The sequence below is a fragment of the Anoplopoma fimbria genome, chromosome 22 (genome assembly GCF_027596085.1).
Source record: "Anoplopoma fimbria isolate UVic2021 breed Golden Eagle Sablefish chromosome 22, Afim_UVic_2022, whole genome shotgun sequence".
In the NCBI taxonomy this organism is placed as follows: domain Eukaryota; kingdom Metazoa; phylum Chordata; class Actinopteri; order Perciformes; family Anoplopomatidae; genus Anoplopoma; species Anoplopoma fimbria.
In genome coordinates, this window is record NC_072470.1 from 8,046,722 (window position 1) to 8,065,452 (window position 18,731).

General features: G+C 40.6%; 2 protein-coding genes across 2 annotated transcripts; one reads left to right on the forward strand and one right to left on the reverse strand.

Moving 5' to 3' along the window:
- The first annotated feature begins 2,476 nt into the window (after positions 1 to 2,476).
- Positions 2,477 to 5,308, forward strand: LOC129111814 (retinol dehydrogenase 7-like). The gene is made up of 5 exons (XM_054623930.1): positions 2,477 to 2,584; positions 3,492 to 3,806; positions 4,305 to 4,563; positions 4,652 to 4,815; positions 4,918 to 5,308. Exons 2-5 carry the CDS (start codon positions 3,494 to 3,496, stop codon positions 5,139 to 5,141), a joined length of 960 nt encoding a protein of 319 aa, XP_054479905.1. The 5' UTR covers positions 2,477 to 2,584; positions 3,492 to 3,493; the 3' UTR covers positions 5,142 to 5,308.
- A 1,047-nt stretch (positions 5,309 to 6,355) lies between these two features.
- On the reverse strand, positions 6,356 to 9,807 carry atp5f1b (ATP synthase F1 subunit beta). The gene is made up of 10 exons (XM_054623928.1): positions 9,631 to 9,807; positions 8,930 to 9,103; positions 8,666 to 8,840; positions 8,395 to 8,516; positions 8,097 to 8,281; positions 7,848 to 8,006; positions 7,550 to 7,672; positions 7,236 to 7,448; positions 6,948 to 7,149; positions 6,356 to 6,830 (listed from the first exon to the last, which is right to left on the reverse strand). Exons 1-10 carry the CDS (start codon positions 9,731 to 9,733, stop codon positions 6,733 to 6,735), a joined length of 1,554 nt encoding a protein of 517 aa, XP_054479903.1. The 5' UTR covers positions 9,734 to 9,807; the 3' UTR covers positions 6,356 to 6,732.
- Between the last annotated feature and the right edge of the window lie 8,924 nt (positions 9,808 to 18,731).

An 18,731-nucleotide genomic window follows, 5' to 3' on the forward strand; every position in this document is an offset into this window, starting at 1 on the left:
TGTCTACTTCTTTTTTCACCTTGAATGCAACAGCAAGGGCAGTGCTGATTATTTTCACACTGCTGAAATCTAAATTATTTTCTGAAGCTGATGAAGGTTTGTTTACATCATTAGGCCTGTATTTCAGGTTTTAATCATTTCAGATAATCACAAAGAAATGTTTAATTTTCATCTCTAAATTAAGGGACTTTAATTATGTATGAGAATATAAAAGCCTGATTGTGGTTTTTTTTTTTGTTGTTGTTAGAAATATGACAGATTGGCCCGGCACGCTTACACATGAAAACAACTTTAATGGTCACTGGTGTTATTGTACTGTCGGTCACTCACTGCTGCCTTCAGGTGCGGTCAGGAAACTACAAGGAGGATGATAATGAACACATGTCCAAAATGCAAAGTTTCAGAAATGAGAGGACAGGATGAGGTTGATAATAACTTTCATTCAGGTTGGTCACAGGGCGACTGTAAAAGAAAAACAATCAAAATGTGATACAATTTAACACATAGTATTGTTATTAGTGTTTTGTTTTATTAGATGAATAAAGTGTATTATTCATCAATACCATCCATGAGTGTTGTGTAAAGTCCACCTAAAGGGGACTGCACTGACTCCAGTACCATCAGAAATATTGTAACTGATTGCCAACAAACAATCCAAAAGTAACTTTAAATGTTGCAATTTCCTGTTTCCCCGAGTTACTGTGACATTTAGAGCTGCATTAACAACAGAGTGTAAATTACTTTATTTTGTTTAGAAGCCTTTTGTAAATAACAACCATGACGTATATTTCTATGACCTATTTCTTACTGTAAAATCAAAAATACAGTCCTGAAGCATTTACATGCACAAGAAATTTGTAAGTGCTACTTTTTTTAATTGGGGAAAAAAAGAGTGCTTGAAGGCAGCATTTGCACAACAGGAAAATTGCGAAACAGCACTGCTGCCATCTTGTGGTGAAAGTGTAAAACAAAGTTTCAGATGACCCTACATTCATTTGACGCCTGAAAAGATGCTTTTAACAAAATAAATAAGTTATATTACTGGTGTACAGTGCAGTTATTTTACACATACTAAGAAACAAGGCACAATAACCTCCATATGTGGAGAGTAAATAGTCCTGAGTAGACTTCAACTGGTCTCTCAGATAATGAGGGGAAATAGGAAGCAGCTGGTTATTCCCTTCCCATTCATCTAATATTCAGCAGGTGGACTCCAATGGGACCAAAATGACGCCCCCTGTCTGCAGGACGTGAGTACTTCATTGTTTGTCCATGTTACACATGAGCTACAGTAACAGCTTCATATGGTGACTGTATGTCAAATATTAGGGAACATTATATTCAAAAGAAACACATTTTCAATGGAACATATATGCATTCATGTCCATGGCTTTATTTTTTTGAATGATTGCAGCATTTCCCTCAATAACCAAACCTTTTTATACTCTAATGAACATGTCATAATTGACAATTAAGTGTGCAAGAGTCTCCTGCAAGTTTCATATATTTTAATATATTTATAATATATTTTTTTGTGAAATATTTAGTACTTTAAGGGACACCAATTATTTATCCTACAATGATCATGCAACCCTTCCCCCTCAAACAGTTACACAGTACTGTAGACTAATTACTTTAATTGAATACTTTATTTTGTGCTGCTTAATATTATTAATGTAGTTTTTCACATTGAACTGTTGAAATAAGCTTGATTCAAAGCTCCACTTTCCTACCTGATTTTGCTCCTGCTTGACCAAGTCACATTAAAACGTTGCTTAATTACCTGTTAACCCTACATAAGTCATTACTATGAGTCAGTTCTTAGTTTGTATTATTACATTACATGAACTGTTTAATATACAGTATACATAAATAAATAAAGCACATTAAAGTCAGATATTGTATTGTGATTTTCGGTATTGTATTGTGATTGTGATTGTTTTTTTTTTTTTTTTTTAATATTATATAGGTGGAGGCTTCAAATAAGCCCAGTGGGCTTTCTGCCTCTTCCTGCACTGTAATATCATTTATCAATGTTATGTTTTTATATATTTTTTTAAATTGTGCAAATAAACTAAACTGAAACTGAAACTAAAACTAAGGTTGGGGGGAGAAGACAAATATAAAATATAATAATATTAAATATCACTGCAATGAACATATTCAAAATGTATGCGTGACACCATCCCTTATGATCAATACAGGAGAAGTAAATAAATACATGGGGAAATAATTAAAAAGGCCATGAAAGAACATTAATAAATGAGTGAAGAAAAAAAAATGAATGACTTTTCAGGGCCATTCTGGTAATGAATAAAAACAAAAAACACTTTTTTTATTTTATTTAATGATAATATTTATTCTCATTCAATGGTGGCACAGTGGAGTTTGCACCTTGGGGCCGGTTGGACTTTAGATGGCAGACAGCCCAGCGTCAGGCCGCAGAGGTGAAGTGAGCCGCTCTGCTATTGGTCGACAGAGCCGCTCCCCGTGACGTCGCGGCGGGCTCTGAACAACACTCCTCACTGCCGGGTTCATAACTGGAAACCAGCAGAGCAGCTCCAGGAAGACTTTGACGCAGCAGGTAGGTTTGTTGTTTTCACTCCTTGAGAACGTTATTATTGATGAGCAAGCCCATTCATAATTATCAGAAGCTTGAAATAACAGAGTACACACGGAGAATACAGCTTATGCATATGTTACGGGTCCCAGGATTGGGTGCCACGGCAACAATAAAGAAATCTGTAATGTACAGAAAGTGGTGAGAAACAATGAAGACACGACTGCTCAGTTCGTCATCCAAGTTGCGTCTCTATTCAAATTCACAAATAAAATACAAACATTTCTCTGAGTGTCTCTTGTTCAGTCTTCAACTGTTTAAGTACATCAAATATTAACTACATCGTACATCCTATTCTAATTCACATTCATGGTTACAGATATACAAGTTTGAAAGAATGTTTATATTAATGCATACTGGTTAAAGATAAAAATGTTACTGTTACATCCAGTCACAACTTAGTTAACTTTGTATTGAAAACGTTTAGCTTTCTCTGAGTAATACTTATGTTTTATTTAAGTGTGTGTGAATCGAGAATAATTGCCAACAACATGTTGCATTCAAGTACAGTGGATTAATGCTGTTTATTGCACTATATTATTATTAATGCTTTAACTCACTTAAACAGGTGAATGTAAATGAGTACGTTGCTCAAGTAGAGTCAAGTGGACTAATGGAGAATATTGAATGTGCACGAGCTATATCATTCCACCACTGAGGGGCCAGGACAGAAAAAAGCTGTGACCGGGTGGATCGGCCGCAGGGACCTCTGAGCGACGGGGCAGCAGAGTTATATGTTTTGAATGGAAAATATAATCTGAAGAATAATCTACAGTATTTTGTCAAAAAGCATAGAGGAGTATAGAAGTATAAAGGACAAGTGGCACTTGAGAAAAACACAGTGTAAAGCCGTCCCTTTTTGTTCTTGCAGCCATGTACCTGTATCTCTTGGGGCTGGTGGTTTTCTACTACCTGTACCGCTGGTTTAGGGAGCAGCCCCGTGTCCCCGACAAGGGCAGCAAGTATGTGTACATCACAGGCTGCGACACCGGCTTCGGCAACCTCCTGGCCCGCCATCTGGACGAGATTGGGTTCAGGGTGATCGCCTCGTGTTTCAGCGAGAAGGGAGAAGAGGGTCTGAGGAAGTCCTGCTCCAGCAACCTGATCACAACACACCTCGATGTCAGGTCCAAGGACAGCGTTGCCAAAGTTGCAGCGATGATCAAGGAGAAAGTGGGGGAGCGTGGTGAGTGGAGTGTTGTCCCTCTCTTTTTGTTGAAATATATCCCAAACTATTGGCTTCATTGCCATAACATTTTGTGCCAACATTCATGGTCACCAGAGGATGAATCCTGCCGACTTTGTTGATCCCCTGACTTGTCCTTTAAGGCCACTATGAGGTTGACATTTGGGATTTGAAGTGATAATTATCAGCAATTATTGGATGGGTAGGCATGCAATTTGGTACAGACAGTCATGTTCCCCGCAGGATGATTTTGCAATAACTGAATGTCCTACTAGTTCAGTCATCAGGTCAAAATGATGTTTTTGGCTGATGCCCAAACACACCCAACTCATTCCTCATGTTTTCAGCATGTATTAACATGCTTTTAATTGCTCTGCTCTCTTAAGACGACTGTGGTGTAACTCTGCTCGATGTGAGTGAACTTGATGGGGTCAAATTCAGACAAACAGTGTTAAAAGTGATTTTATTGACCGGATGTCCTCTGTGTGATCTTCCTAGGCTTGTGGGCTGTGGTGAACAACGCCGGCGTTTCTGTCCCCTCTGGCCCGTGTGACTGGCTGACCATCGACGACTACAAGTCCATGCTGGACGTCAACCTGAACGGGGTGATCGCGGTGACGCTGAGCGTCCTGCCGCTGATCAAGAAGGCCAGGGGACGGGTGGTCAATGTAGCCAGCGTGTTCGGGAGGATCAGTGCGACAGGCGGCCCGTACACTATCTCCAAGTACGGCGTGGAGGCCTTCAATGACAGCCTCAGGTGAATCATTTACTCACACAATCAATTGCTTTTCAGTATGTCAGCACAAAGATTCTTTTGCACTCATAAAACGGAATGGTTTGCTCAGGTTAAATATGGCGCCCTTTGGAATCAAAGTCCTCTGCATCGAGCCGGGCTTCTTCAAAACAAATGTGACCGACGTCACACTCCTGACCAAGAATGTGCAGATGCTGTGGGACAGACTGCCGCAGGACATGAGGGATGACTACGGAACTGAATATCTACAGAAGTGTACGTTTGGATTGTCTCGTTTCTTCTCTACAGAAATGCGTTTTTTTCTCTTCTGATTAATTCATCTATTTATTTACTAATTCCACTCATTTTCCCTCCCAGCATTAAATTTAATAACAGACAAAGTTGCCAAGATCAGTGACGGGGATCTGATGAAGGTGGTCCGCTGTATGGAGCACGCCGTATCCGCCGTCCGGCCCCGAACCCGCTACTCCCCAGGCTGGGACGCCAAGCTGTTCTGGCTGCCGCTGTCATACATGCCAACCTGTGTCTCCGATTATGTCCTGAACAAAGAAGCCATTCCTATTGCCATGCCGGAGCAATGAATTGTGCAAATTTTTTATAACCACGTGTGCACATTTTTATGCAATTCCAGCAATACAAATTTGCCAGTGTAATACTGATATCCTTGTCATTGTCAAGGCCTTTTTCCTATGAGAGTTTGTGTAGCTAAAAAGACATTGACATAAACAATGCAATTAACTAGTGTTAACTTTGTGTGTCTGCATCTGTCTCTGCATTTTCTACAGGCAGTGTTTACTTATTCAAGGCCACCTTATCTACAGGCAGATAGGGGTTTGTTCAAACCACTGTGGCCTTGATGATCAATGGGCATGTGTGAAAGGTCAGGGAGGAGCAATAAAATAGATTCAGACTTGATTACAAAGTACTTTGTGATCAATTATTATGGTCTGTTTCTGTTGTAGTCTTAATGGAAATCCACATTGCAAATTGAATTTGAATATTGCTACGATAGCGTTCTTTTCAAAAACCTTAATTTAACCAGGAAGTCCCCTTGAGATAGAAATACCTTTTTCCAAGCAGACCTGGCCAAGACAGCTATTTAGCTGCAAGTCGCTGGCTCAGCATCAAAACTTCACTGTGAAAGTGTATAATAAATATTTATATACAGACTGGATTTTCAGAGGAGCAACAGGTCTATGATTAAGCTTCCACAGAATATATTAAGCCTTAAAATACACCCTTGCCTGCCGTAAACTAATGTTAGTGATTGCGGGCTGTCAGGAGACATTACACACCTATAAATTTAAATGTCACTTGTTGTGACAGTGCAATGTGCTGCAGGAGGCTTGTCAATTCTTTCTGGAGCAAATACTCTGCCACCTGCTTCAGTAGTAGGAAACGTGACATTTAATCCACCTTCCTCAGTATCCATTTTCTGCTCCTTATCCTCGTTAATTTAATCCAGTTATTCTTAAGTGCCAAAATAATTGGTACATTAATGATGTGTAGGCCTTGCTGTCCCTTCTGGTTTGCCATTGACCATTTAATTGCAAACCATGTAGTTTTAACTTTTTTTTAACTGTCGAGTAAAATATTAGTCTCGTTCCCAAGATTGTGCCAAACACTCCCAGCAGGAGGACACTGACCTAGACAAATAAATCCTGATCCCATAAACCTGGTAATTCATTCCTGGAGTAGAAAATAATCCTGTAAAGGCTAGATTTATTAGAGCCCTTGTATTATGGTACAATATTAGCTGGTGTTCACCCTCGAGTTGAAACAAGCACTTATCCAGTTGTTTGTCCACCGTTTTATTTCAGTACTCTACAAGCATCAACACAGTTCAGACAGCTTTAACATGACTCAACACTGCCATCTTGTGGTCAGAATGGATGAGGACAGCCATTTCATGAAATTATTAGGAACAATATGCGCAGCTACAAATAAAGCATATAGGAAATATACAGGTGACAAGTTGTTTTGTGTAAAGACAGCATTTTATTCCATCTTCCATTGGAAACATTAAATAGAACTTTCTTTCAGGATGACGAGACACGTACATTTTGACATGTTATACAAACCAAGTGCTCCTAACTGCAGGACCCCTCCTTTTTTTTTTTTTTTTTTTTTTTTTTTTTATATCTTCCCTCAACAATGAGATTGTTTAGATGTTTATGAGTGCTCCTCAGCCAGCTTCGCGGCCTTCACAACCACTTCCTCGATGGGGCCGACCATGTAGAAGGCCTGCTCGGGCAGACTGTCGTACTCTCCTGTAAGGAAGCAAGTAAAGAAAATATTAATACTACAAAAAGAGCCTGAGAAGTTGAGGGGCACAAAACTTAAAAAAAAGTGTGAATGATTAAGTTATTTCATGTGACATCACTTACCGTTGAGGATATCCTTGAAGCCCTTGATGGTTTCCTTAAGGGGCACCAGCTTCCCCATGTGGCCGGTGAAGACCTCGGCCACCTGGAAGGGCTGGGACAGGAAGCGCTGGATCTTACGAGCGCGGGCCACCGTCAGTTTGTCCTCCTCAGACAACTCATCCATACCCAGAATGGCAATGATATCCTGCAGGGATTTGTAGTCCTACAGGGGGAAAGTAAATTTTTTTTTAGTATGACCAAAAAACCCCACCAAAAGAAAAAAAACGGTTTAAGATAAGAGTCCCAAACCTGAAGGATTTTCTGCACACCACGGGCGATTTCATAGTGCTCGGTGCCGACAATGTTGGGGTCCATGATACGGGAGGTAGAGTCCAGGGGGTCGACGGCGGGGTAGATACCCAGCTCAGCGATGGCGCGGGACAACACAGTGGTGGCATCCAAGTGAGCGAAGGTGGTGGCGGGGGCGGGGTCAGTCAGATCGTCAGCGGGCACATAGATGGCCTGGTGGAGAGATTCAAGTCAATCTTTAATTGTAGCAAATAAACTTTCACACATCCTTGTACTGGCACAGCTACAGTCAGCCTAACTGAAATAATGTTTACCTGCACAGATGTGATGGAGCCCTTCTTGGTGGTGGTGATTCTCTCCTGCATGGTACCCATGTCAGTGGCCAGAGTGGGCTGGTAACCCACAGCAGAGGGGATACGTCCCAGCAGGGCGGACACCTGAGGAGTGAGACGACTTTGGTCATTATCAAGCAACATTTTCAGGTGCGGACGTCACTGTGATGAGCACTAATGAGATGGACTGCATCCAAATTTATAATACAAAGTTACAACCCATTAACTGCTATAAGAAATGCATCTTTGTGCCGACAGACAGGAAGAAGAATTCACAGACCTCAGAGCCAGCCTGTGTGAAACGGAAGATGTTGTCAATGAAGAGCAGCACATCCTGACCCTCCTGGTCACGGAAGTACTCTGCCACGGACAGTCCGGTCAGAGCCACTCTGGCGCGGGCGCCTGGGGGCTCGTTCATCTGTCCGTACACCAGCGCCACCTAGCAGGGACAATAGTCGGGGTGAGCGGTGGATGTTTGCTACCATGACATTGTAAATGTCCTTCAATATCTTTTGTCAAAATTCCTCACCTTGGAGGTGGTGTCCTTCAGGTTGATGACACCGGATTCAATCATTTCATGGTACAAGTCGTTTCCCTCACGGGTACGCTCTCCCACACCGGCAAACACAGAGTAACCACCATGGGCCTTGGCCACGTTGTTAATCAGCTCCATGATCAATACAGTCTTGCCCACACCAGCACCACCGAACAGACCTGTGGCCATGAGGAATAAAGGATTATTTATGATATTACTGAGTGGCTTCAAAGATTCCATCATCTATCCTGTCTGAATCATAACGGTGGGCAGACATATTTTAAGCACATACCGATCTTTCCTCCCTTGGCGTATGGGGCCAACAGGTCCACCACCTTAATGCCAGTCACCAGAATCTCCTGCTCCACACTCATGTCAGTGAATTCAGGGGCCTCGGCGTGGATGGGGGCAGTGCTGTGTGGGGGCAAACAACATTTTCCATTGTTCAAAGAGCAAAACTGTTTTTGTGCAGGCATTAAAGCTCAACGCTATTTTAATCAATGCCACTTGTTTACTATAATCTGCTATTGTAATCCATGTAGTTATTTTCAAGGTGAACTCACTGCTTGGTGGAGATGGGACCCCTCTCGTCGATGGGCTCGCCGATGACATTCATAATCCTGCCCAGAGTCTCGGGACCCACTGGGATTCTGATAGGGGCACCGGTGTCCAGAACCTTCTGTCCACGAACCAGACCCTCAGTACCATCCATAGCGATGGTACGCACTGTGTTCTCCCCTGAAACACAATCATTTAAAGCTCATTCTCAGCCACATCGATGTAATATTTCCCCAATCACATTGGAACAGGACGGGTGCAGCTCTCACCAAGATGCTGGGCCACCTCCAGGACGAGCCTGGACTCACGGCCAGCCACTTCCAGGGCGTTGAGAATGGGAGGAAGGTCCTCATCGAACTGGACGTCCACCACGGCACCAATGACGGCCACAATACGCCCAGAGGCTACAGCAGCTGCGGCGGCAGGTGCAACATAATCTCTACCTGTGAAGTAATGCAGACAGAATGAATGGTTAGCATGCATGTGTGCTACAGTCATGACCTTGCAGTGCCTCTCACTAAGACATTGAACGCACCGCCATGTGTGTGTGTGACACATTAAAACACAGCTGTCAAGTCAACACATGTGGTGCAAAAACATCAATATAGACACTTATCCATGTGGTTAACCTATGCAGACGACTTCATTGCATTGCCTGTCAACAGGGGCAGACTAATGCTAGCTTAGCTTAGCATGCTCTGCACAGCTGCGCCTCATGTCATTACATAAAGGTCATTGCTGCTAGCTTAAGAAACACACATCCTGGTCGTTTCCTGAGGCACTGCAGCTGTAACTAGAAGCTTTTATTACACATATATATCAATATAAACGTTTTGAATCGCTGCAGTAGATTATGAATTAGATATGTTGATTTTAAAGGCCTGCTAGCGTTAGCAGCTAGCTTAGCTAACAGCTAACGCTAGCCGTGCCCTGCTGACGCACGTTTTCTCTTTCTAAATGCGGGACTTACGTGACAGGACAGCTGGAGATCCAACCAGAGCCTTAAGAGGCTGGACCCCAGGCTTCAGAGCCTGCAGAGCCCCGGTGCAGCAGCGTCCCACAGCTCCCAACATTGTCAAATATGGCTGAAGGTGGAAAGAGACGGAGGAACTTGCGGCTTTATAATGAACGGCTGCGGAGGCGAACTGCGCATGCGTGCGACGTCATGGGCTAAACTGAGCATGCGCAGATGGTAAGCCCCGGCCCAGCTGACATTCTGCCCTCCAAAGCTGGGCTGTTTGACTGTGACTGCTGAATGACAGTCTGAACTACATGTAACATTTAATATAAGTTATATTATATATATATATATATATATATATATATATATATATATATATATATATATATATATATATTGGAAAAAACAGTTTAGGCATCCTAGTTGTGACAGTGTCCCATTTGTACACTGTTTTATGTCAAGGGGAGTTAAGATTAAGCTGCACCCCTGACATTTGTTGTTCTCGTCTTTACATTGTATTATATTACATTTACATTACAGTCATTTTTAGCAGATGCTTTTATTCAAAGCGACTTACAGGAAGTGTATTCAACATAGGTATTCAAGAGATCTACTAGTCACCAGAAGTCATAAGTGCATCTCCTTTCTTAAACAAGCATCTAAAAGCATAAAGTGCAACAAACTAATATGAGTACAATAAGTGCTAAGAGGAAGGCTCAGGGTAGTACTCCTCGTCTTGTGTTCTTTAGGTCAAACAGGGCCCTCATTCCCCATAGAAATAACAAAAATGTCCACAGTTAGTTCCATGCTCTGACTGAAAGCTCTACCTGTGTTTACAGAATCACTCTTTGTTTCATTGCAGCCATTTGCTAAAATATATTTTTTTCGCATTATACATCTTGACAGAAAAAATATATACATATATATATAGATGGTTCTACTATATATATATACAGTACCAGTCAAAAGTTTGGACACACCTTCTCATTCAATGTTTTTTCTTTATTTTTATTGTTTTCTACATTGTAGATTAATACTGAAGACATCCAAACTATGAAGGAACACATATGGAATTATGTGGTAAACAAACAAATGCTCAACAGACCAGAATATGTTTTATATTTTAGATTCTTCAAAGTAGTTGAATGAGAAGGTGTGTCCAAACTTTTGACTGGTACTGTATATATATATTATTATTATCATTATTATTATTATTATTATTATTATTATTATATATATATTATTATTATTATTATCATTATTATTATTATTATTATTATTATTCATTCATTAATTTTCCGTAACCTGCTTATCCAGTTAAGGGTCGCAGGGGTGCTGGAGCCGATCTCAGCTGTCAATGGTTGAAGGCAGGGTTCACCCCGGACAGGTCGCCAATCTGTCGCAGGGCTGACATATAGAGACAAACAACCATTCACACTCACATCTACGGGCAATTTAGAGTCTTCAATGAACCTTAGCTGCATGTCTTTGGACTGTGGGAGAAGCCGGAGAACCCGGAGAGAACCCACACTGACACGGGGAGAACATGCAAACTCCACACAGAAGGTTGTCTAGGGAATTGAACCCAGGCCCCTCTTGCTGTGAGGCGACAGTGCTAACCACTACACCACCGTGCAGCCCATTATTATTATTATTATTATTATTATTATTATTATTATTATTATTATTATTATTATTATTATTATTATTATTATTATTATTATCTGTACTATTTTACCTCAACATAAAACCTGTATCTGCTCTGACTAAACAGCTGGGCTTGTGTAGGTGATACAGCGATTAAAGTACTGTACTAATTAAAGTAGATTTGAGTCTTCAATTTACTCCCATTCATTTATTGGTCAGATTTTATAAAACTACAGTTTTATACAATATTATGTGCATTGTTAAATTTAATTCCACAGCAATGTAAAGATTAAGATTTTATAAAACTTATACAATACTGTTTTATACATAAAAATACTTTTATGTGCATTGTTCATAATTTAAAACTGCTCCACAGCAATGTAAAGTAGTTAACATATGTTTTATCCAATATCCAAATTTAAAACTTTGATTAGCTTCCGACATTAATATCGTGCTTAAAACTTATAATACAATACTGTATATACAATGGTATAACACTCCATGAAGTTCTTATACTTTTGATGCGTTTAGAACTATATTTTTACAGATAATACTTAAATGCTTTAACTCCTACTTTATTTGACTTGTAACATAGTATTTGTAAAGTGTGCTGTAACTACTTTTACAAAATTATTGAATCTGATTTTTTCCACCATAGGCTGCTGAATATGTAATGTTCATTACATTCCACACCCATAAACAAGCACACACGCAAACAGCGTTGATGATGGATCCAATCATGCTCTCTGGATATAAGAAGGATGTGTGAACATTAAAGTAAGTACAGCTGCAACCAATATTCAAAGTGTGGTGTGTTTTGGGGCAATTCAGGCCAATTACTGATTATACAATACACACGTTTCTTGAATACTATTGGAAAAACAAATAAAAAGCAACTGATGGTGATGATCGGCATAAGAAATATAGATTTGAATCTGTGGCTTTACTTGCCCAGTGGTGGAAGTAATGAGATTCTTTATTTAAGCAAAATCAGTAAAACCACACTATGAAAATGCTCCTGCCTTCAATTCAGTTTGACCTAAGGGGATCAGAAGTATCATCAGCAAGAAAGTACCTTAAGTTTCAAAACTCAAAGCATTTATTTTACAGATTCAGTTCAATTTATAACAAAATATACAAATTGTATCTGAAATTACTGTAGTTGTCACATTTATGTTGCGTAGTACAATGTACAATATTTCCTGCTGTAATGTAGAGAAGTAGAAGTGTCAAGTAGCAGAAAATGCAGATACTCGGGTAAAGTACAAGTATCTCAAAATGATGAGTAAATGTACCACCACTGCTCGCAGATTCTTATTCTGGGAGGCTCCACAATTTCATGATTCAGCATGATTTTGGTGGTGGATAGTGCAACATTGCATTTTTCAGTAGATTAGGCCCAAGTGTATATAAAATGATACATTACAAATATTTTTAACCCAATAAATAGTTTCGGCAGTACCTCATTTCAGGCCTGAGTACAGTCTGCAAGTTTTCCCTTCAGGCTGTATAGGTAATAACCTTCACAATAAGTTCGGGCAGCCTGCAGTGGATTGAAAGTAACACTACAACAACACTGTTACAAGTAAAAGTACAAAAGTATTAGCATCAAAAAGTCCCCACTGTGAAGAATGGCCCGTCTCCAGGCCTATATATTTTATGATTCAATTAATTATTGATGCTTTAATGTGTTGATCTCTTTAATGTTGCTGCTCGTAAAGGTGGAGCGATTTTTAATTACTTTATGTTATGTCTTGTTCATTTGTGAAAAAGAAAAAGAAACAGGGACAAATTTAGAAAAGTGGAAAGTACACCATTGCTTCGTACAACAGTATAAAACCCAGTCTGTTATAAGTTAACAAAAGTTTACAGTTGAAAGCTGTACATCTTATTAAATAAACAGCACATAATGAAAGATGAAGAGAACTATGGACACGTCCATCAGTAAAGTCTCACAGAGTGGCGGATCAGAGCCCTTGTGCACTTGACGATTTGATATATATATATATATATATATATAACCCTTGGAGAAAAGCAGCGTGTATACTCACTTAAAACAAATGTAAACTATAAAACTCAGTATCGAGACTATTCTTCATTTAATAATGCAGAATGGAATTTGGGACATACAACAGGTGAGCATTGTAAGCCCAGAGAAGATTACACCATTTCTACACTAGAGGGTGCTGCTGTATTAAAGAAGACTGTGTGTGTGTGTGTGTGTGTGTGTGTGTGTGTGTGTGTGTGTGTGTGTGTGTGTGTGTGTGTGTGTGTGTGTGTGTGTGTGTGTGTGTGTGTGTGTGTGTGTGTGTGTGTGTGTGTGTGTGTGTGTGTGTGTGTGCCTGCCTGCCTGCCTGCCTGCCTGCTCCAGTTGTCTTGGCCTCAAGCTTATGCATGTTCAATCAGATTCTGAACAAACAATGCCCTCTGGTAGAATTTTTATGTGGCGCAAAGTCAACAAATCAGAAGTGTTGTCAGTTTAAATGAGTTCACTTAGCTTCGACCGTGTTGTTATAAACACACCTACTGAGGTTTCACACACTGTAACTGATTGAGCAGGGCTTGGCATCGCTCCTGCTACACAAATGTGACTATCTGCAGGCATGGCTGCATCTCTACTAGTCTGTATTTGTCTGTGGAAACACAGCACATATTTGAATTAATCATCCTCAGCATGCCCCAAAGTAAAGTGTGATGAGAGATAAGCGAGAAGGTTTATGTTGCCAGTTTTTTGCTGTTTGTGTTGGATCATCACAGGTTCATGCATGGAAATACTCTGAATGACCCCTAAAGTCAAAAATCTACTTGAACAATCTACTTGAAAGGTTGCCACACAGTCAAGGGAGCAACGCTGATGCAATGTTTTCTCCCAGAAGGTTTCCATTTTATCACTCCTCCGTGTTTGGATTGATTTGTGTTGCTGTTACTGTAGCCACAATGATCAGTGAGAGAAGCAAGAACGGACATGTTCCAATGCAGCAGAGGCCGATGTGGTAGAAATGTCTGATGACCCACATTATGGAATGATCTGTGAAAACCTGCTCTGTATTCAAATCCACAACAATAACCTTTATTCAAATCACCTATGTATTGTCTCCGTCAGGTTTCGCAAAGCACCCCTTCATCATACATACAGTTTGACAGCAGGCGACCCTCGACCCTCCTCAGACGAGTTTCATGCAACACTGGATGAGGAAACGATGTTCTGCTTTTCAAGATGAGGTGAGAGTACGCTCATAATATTCTATTGAAACAGATGGTGGCTTACAGCTCTGTGATGTTTTTGCAGTAAATGCTTTTGAGGGTTTTTTTCTCAGGTCTTTTTAAAGGCTTGCCAGAAACATGGCTCTAGGCAATGTACTAAAGTCAGCCTGTCTGTCAGTGAAGCACTGTTCAGTCCATGCTGGAATAGCTCAACTATTATTGGATGGATTGACATGGGATTTTGTTAAGACATTCATGGTCGAACCCTGTTCCCCTGATTGTTCCTGTAGCGCCACCATGAAGTTGAACAACTTTTTGGGTGGATTGCCATCAAATTTAGTTCTCAAATTCATGAATTACAATAACTTTTGTGGTTCCTCAATTTTTCATCCCGGGCTTTCATCAGATCAACATTACCATTGGTCCGATACTCTGGTTTGTGACCAATTCCTGCAAAACTATTAATATTCCCATCGGTCTCAGCTCTAGTTTGTGTTTAATGCTAATTTGCGAATGTTAGCAGACAGTCAGCGTGGTTGGATTATGAGACAATGGGTCCTTGGGCACAGACATGCACAAACCCGCACCACTAGGACCGAGACGCACAAACGTTATAGTTGTTTAGCTCCTGGTTGTTGTTTTGTGTCTATTTGTGGTACTTTGTGTCTCTTTTGTAGTGGTTTTATGTAACTCATTAATTGTTGAGGCCTGTGGAGTTATTTTCTGTCTCTTTAAGGTTGTCTTGTGCCTCTATGTGGCCATTTTATGTCTCTTTGTAGTTGTCTTGTGTCACTTTTAATTGTATTGGTCTTTTTAAAATGATTTAGTGGTCTCTTTGCAGCTGTTTTGCATCTCTTTGTATCTGGATTGGTCTTCTTGAAGTCTTTTTGGGGTCTCTTGTGGTCATTTACAGTCTTTCTGTACTTTTGTGTCTATTTCTAGTCATTTTGTGTCTCTTTGAGCTTGCTTTACCCCTTTTCATTCTCGTTTTAAGTCTCTTTGTGGTATCTTTTTGTCTCCTTGCAGCTGTTTTGCATCTCTTTGCAGTTTTTTTTGTGTCTCTTTCTAGTCTCTTTATGTTTCTTTATGGTAATTTTGACCCTCCTCCTGGTCCGTATGTCTCTCTTTGAGTGAGGCTCTGTAGGTGAAGGCCAAGGAGGCCCGTGACACTTTGGGCCCCTTGGCCTGTGCCCGGTAGGCCCGTTCAGTGATCCACCCGTGACTGTCGGGTACAAGACAAACAAAACATGTTTGAAACCCATTAATGCAGTTTACCTGTGATTGACAGCGTACACAACTCTATCTGAACGTTTGTGGTGCAGCAACCAGTAACGCATTCCTCTGGTGCGCCGTGACAGCTACACTCTGAGGATTATTTTCAGCTTTGCCTCGGTCTGTGGTGGCGCTTTCAGCTCTACTTAAGATCAGACCGGTATGAGAACTTGTCGAGACATACATATCTGTTTTGTTGCTCTGAGTACTCTCACACGCGCTTTGCATTTCACCCGCTAACAATCAACAGCTACTGATGACAGTCGGTGCAGTAACTATACAGTGTGCTGAAGGAACATGCATTATCTTGTAAAAACAGTGGTTAAACCAAATGTCACAGGAAAGATACCTGGAGGGGTAGGGACTATCAAAGAGCTCATAAAGAGTGTCATAAAAGAGAGCCTCCCCTGGGTTTGTTTTTTCCTCCTCTTTCTACACCAAACACCTTTTTTCTGAGGAAACTATTTCCTATTTAAAATTAATTAGGGAGGCACTGAATAATAATATACTCCCATGTACTCGTTGAATGTTTTTCACCCTAATTGCTTGGTTTAGAGACACTGTGGGGTCTGCTTTTAGACGGCACAGAAAGGGGACAAGCAGGCTCATTATTTGAGAATCCCTGCTGTGAAAGAAATCTTTACTTTGACACCAAATGCTTTTTGTAAAAAGATCGTCATAACAGTCGTGCGGATTTGCAGCTGTCCCATTTTTGCATATATTCTGTGGTTTTTTTCCATTTGTATACCGCATTTCATCTTGAAATTCAGTGCTACGCCGTGTCCTAGTTTTGCCATATATTGTGCAATATGCAACTAAAGCGATGACAGCTTCTTACTATTTGTCACTGCAGCAGACTAGTTCCAAAACAGACACCATATTAAAAGAGTCAAACATTTTCCCACAAAGCCCCTCGCTCTGCTTAATTAGCTCTTCACACGAAGGGAGAGGGGAGCAGAACCAGATTTTGCAGAGGTCCATCTTTCAGAGGGAAGCATTCTTGAGTGACAGCTCACCTTTCCTCGCTTTCAGTAATACAGTAGGCAATAAAAACACACGTCGTCATCCCCTGCTGCAGAGTTATGCCATTCCACCTTGCAGCTTGCAGACAGTCTCATGGGATGTTGAGACTCCTCTGATCTGGGACTACATAGGAATTGTAATACGTTTGGGGAGTTATGCGACTTCTCTTTGGTGCTGAAAAGGACACCAGGTTTCAATAAAAGCCGGACTGATTCTGGAGAAGTTATAGCCTCTCACGTCCGGCTTTGAAGAGAACTCTGCCAGAAACGAGACAACTTCTTATGTTACCAATAGAATCTGACTTTAGATGTAGACTTGAGGTGTATAGGTTATATAGTACATGTATATAGTGTAGATTGCACACATGTTGATGAAAAATCTGACTGTCAGAAAACAGCATAACTCCTGTCCTGTCAGAAAACAAAGAAACATAGAGGCTAGCTACAGTGGCATTACCTGCATGTGGATTTACAGTAAATCATGCCAAGAGAAAGACTAACAACTGCTCTGGGTGATTTCATAGATGACTCATGGTATGCTGCTCTTGCAAGGTGTGTTGCCTCAAGGAATAAATCACCTATCTAAACTTTCAATCTCTTCGGATTATAACGAGGGCGAGGCCTCCGGAGGTACAATTACAGAAAACATGAGCAATATTTACTTTAAAGCAGCTACAATAGATTTTTTTTACAACAACAATGGATTAAATCATTATGTATATTGTAAAAAGACATCCTGTAGTGATGAATAGAGAGTTATCAGGTAGCTCTGCAGTTCCCCTCAGCTTGATAGAACTATGTATCATATTTTAGCTCATTAATTTGGTTTTACTGCCCACTTTAGGTCTTTAAATAGGCAACTGGTTGCTAACAAGCTCTCCCCGTTAACTTTTTTGTTCACAGCTTGTTACTGCTGCCCCATAAATCAGTTATTATGGGTTTAAAATCCTATTGAAGTTACAGCGTCTTTAGCTTCTGTTACAGTTCCAAGTGTTTGAAGACTCATCCTGCACTGAGGAGCGTTTACAAGAAGTAATCCAATCCAATCAAACAAGCAGGGAGCTTGGTACCGGTCGTCTTCATGGAGAATTTGGTGGCGCAAACAGACCTGCAACCTCACCGCCAGATGGCACTTAATTCTACACATGGGTCCTTCAACAGTTAAATTAAAAGCAACCTTGCAAGCGAGACAATGTGACCATTATAAATGCAAAAATACGTTGAATTAGTTGCACAAGCACTCAACAGCTAATATATTGTACTTTTGCTAACATTCGCTAACATTAACCACCATAAGCTACTGGTCACATCATACCAAATAAGGCTGGAGCAGCAAAACTAATGAGTGTAATGAAGTGGCCGGTGTGTTTTATTGCTCATGAATTCAACTTTTCATTTATGAAAGGGAGAATGTGTTTCAAATCTAACATATTCCTGCTTATAAACACTAATTTCTGTTACAAATGTTAGAATCGGCCTTAAGATGTGTAAAATGCACTCTTCAGGATTATTATTTATACACACCCTAACTCTCCAGACATATTACCAAGGACATGACCTCAGTGTCCCCAACAACACATTGGCAACACATTGATAAAGCCAATTTTAACCAGCTGTCCTAGATAACTATCGCCAGAGGGCATTTCCTTTTTGTTGCTGTTTTTAAATAGCATGGCCGACAAAGTAATAGAATGAATATGAAAAAAGTATGCGGGGGAGGGGGGGGGGGCACTCATTGCTCTGTCATGACGAGGGATTTTTGGAGTGTCTGTAGCTGCCAGGCACCCCTCCCACACTCTCCCCTAAATGGGAGTGTGTGAGTTTTAAAAAAGGGCTGGGCTTTTTTTTTTTCAAATTTACTGTGAGCTTAGAATTGCTTGAATCTGAGTCTCATGAGAGCCAGAACACTAAACTTTTGGCAACGCTCTGCTGCTGCTGCTGCTGCTGCTGGTGTCACCATAAGGT

Bases quoted from the DNA above. Each gene is read 5' to 3' on its own strand.
- LOC129111814 (XM_054623930.1), top strand. From the start codon at position 3,494: ATGTACCTGTATCTCTTGGGGCTGGTGGTTTTCTACTACCTGTACCGC. The intron at 3,807-4,304 runs GTGAGTGGAGTG...TGATCTTCCTAG, and splicing joins GGAGAAAGTGGGGGAGCGTG to GCTTGTGGGCTGTGGTGAAC. The intron at 4,564-4,651 runs GTGAATCATTTA...TGGTTTGCTCAG, and splicing joins GCCTTCAATGACAGCCTCAG to GTTAAATATGGCGCCCTTTG.
- atp5f1b (XM_054623928.1), bottom strand. From the start codon at position 9,733: ATGTTGGGAGCTGTGGGACGCTGCTGCACCGGGGCTCTGCAGGCTCTG. The intron at 8,517-8,665 runs GTGAGTTCACCT...GCCCCCACACAG, and splicing joins GGTCCCATCTCCACCAAGCA to CACTGCCCCCATCCACGCCG. The intron at 8,007-8,096 runs GTGAGGAATTTT...TGTCCCTGCTAG, and splicing joins TGAAGGACACCACCTCCAAG to GTGGCGCTGGTGTACGGACA.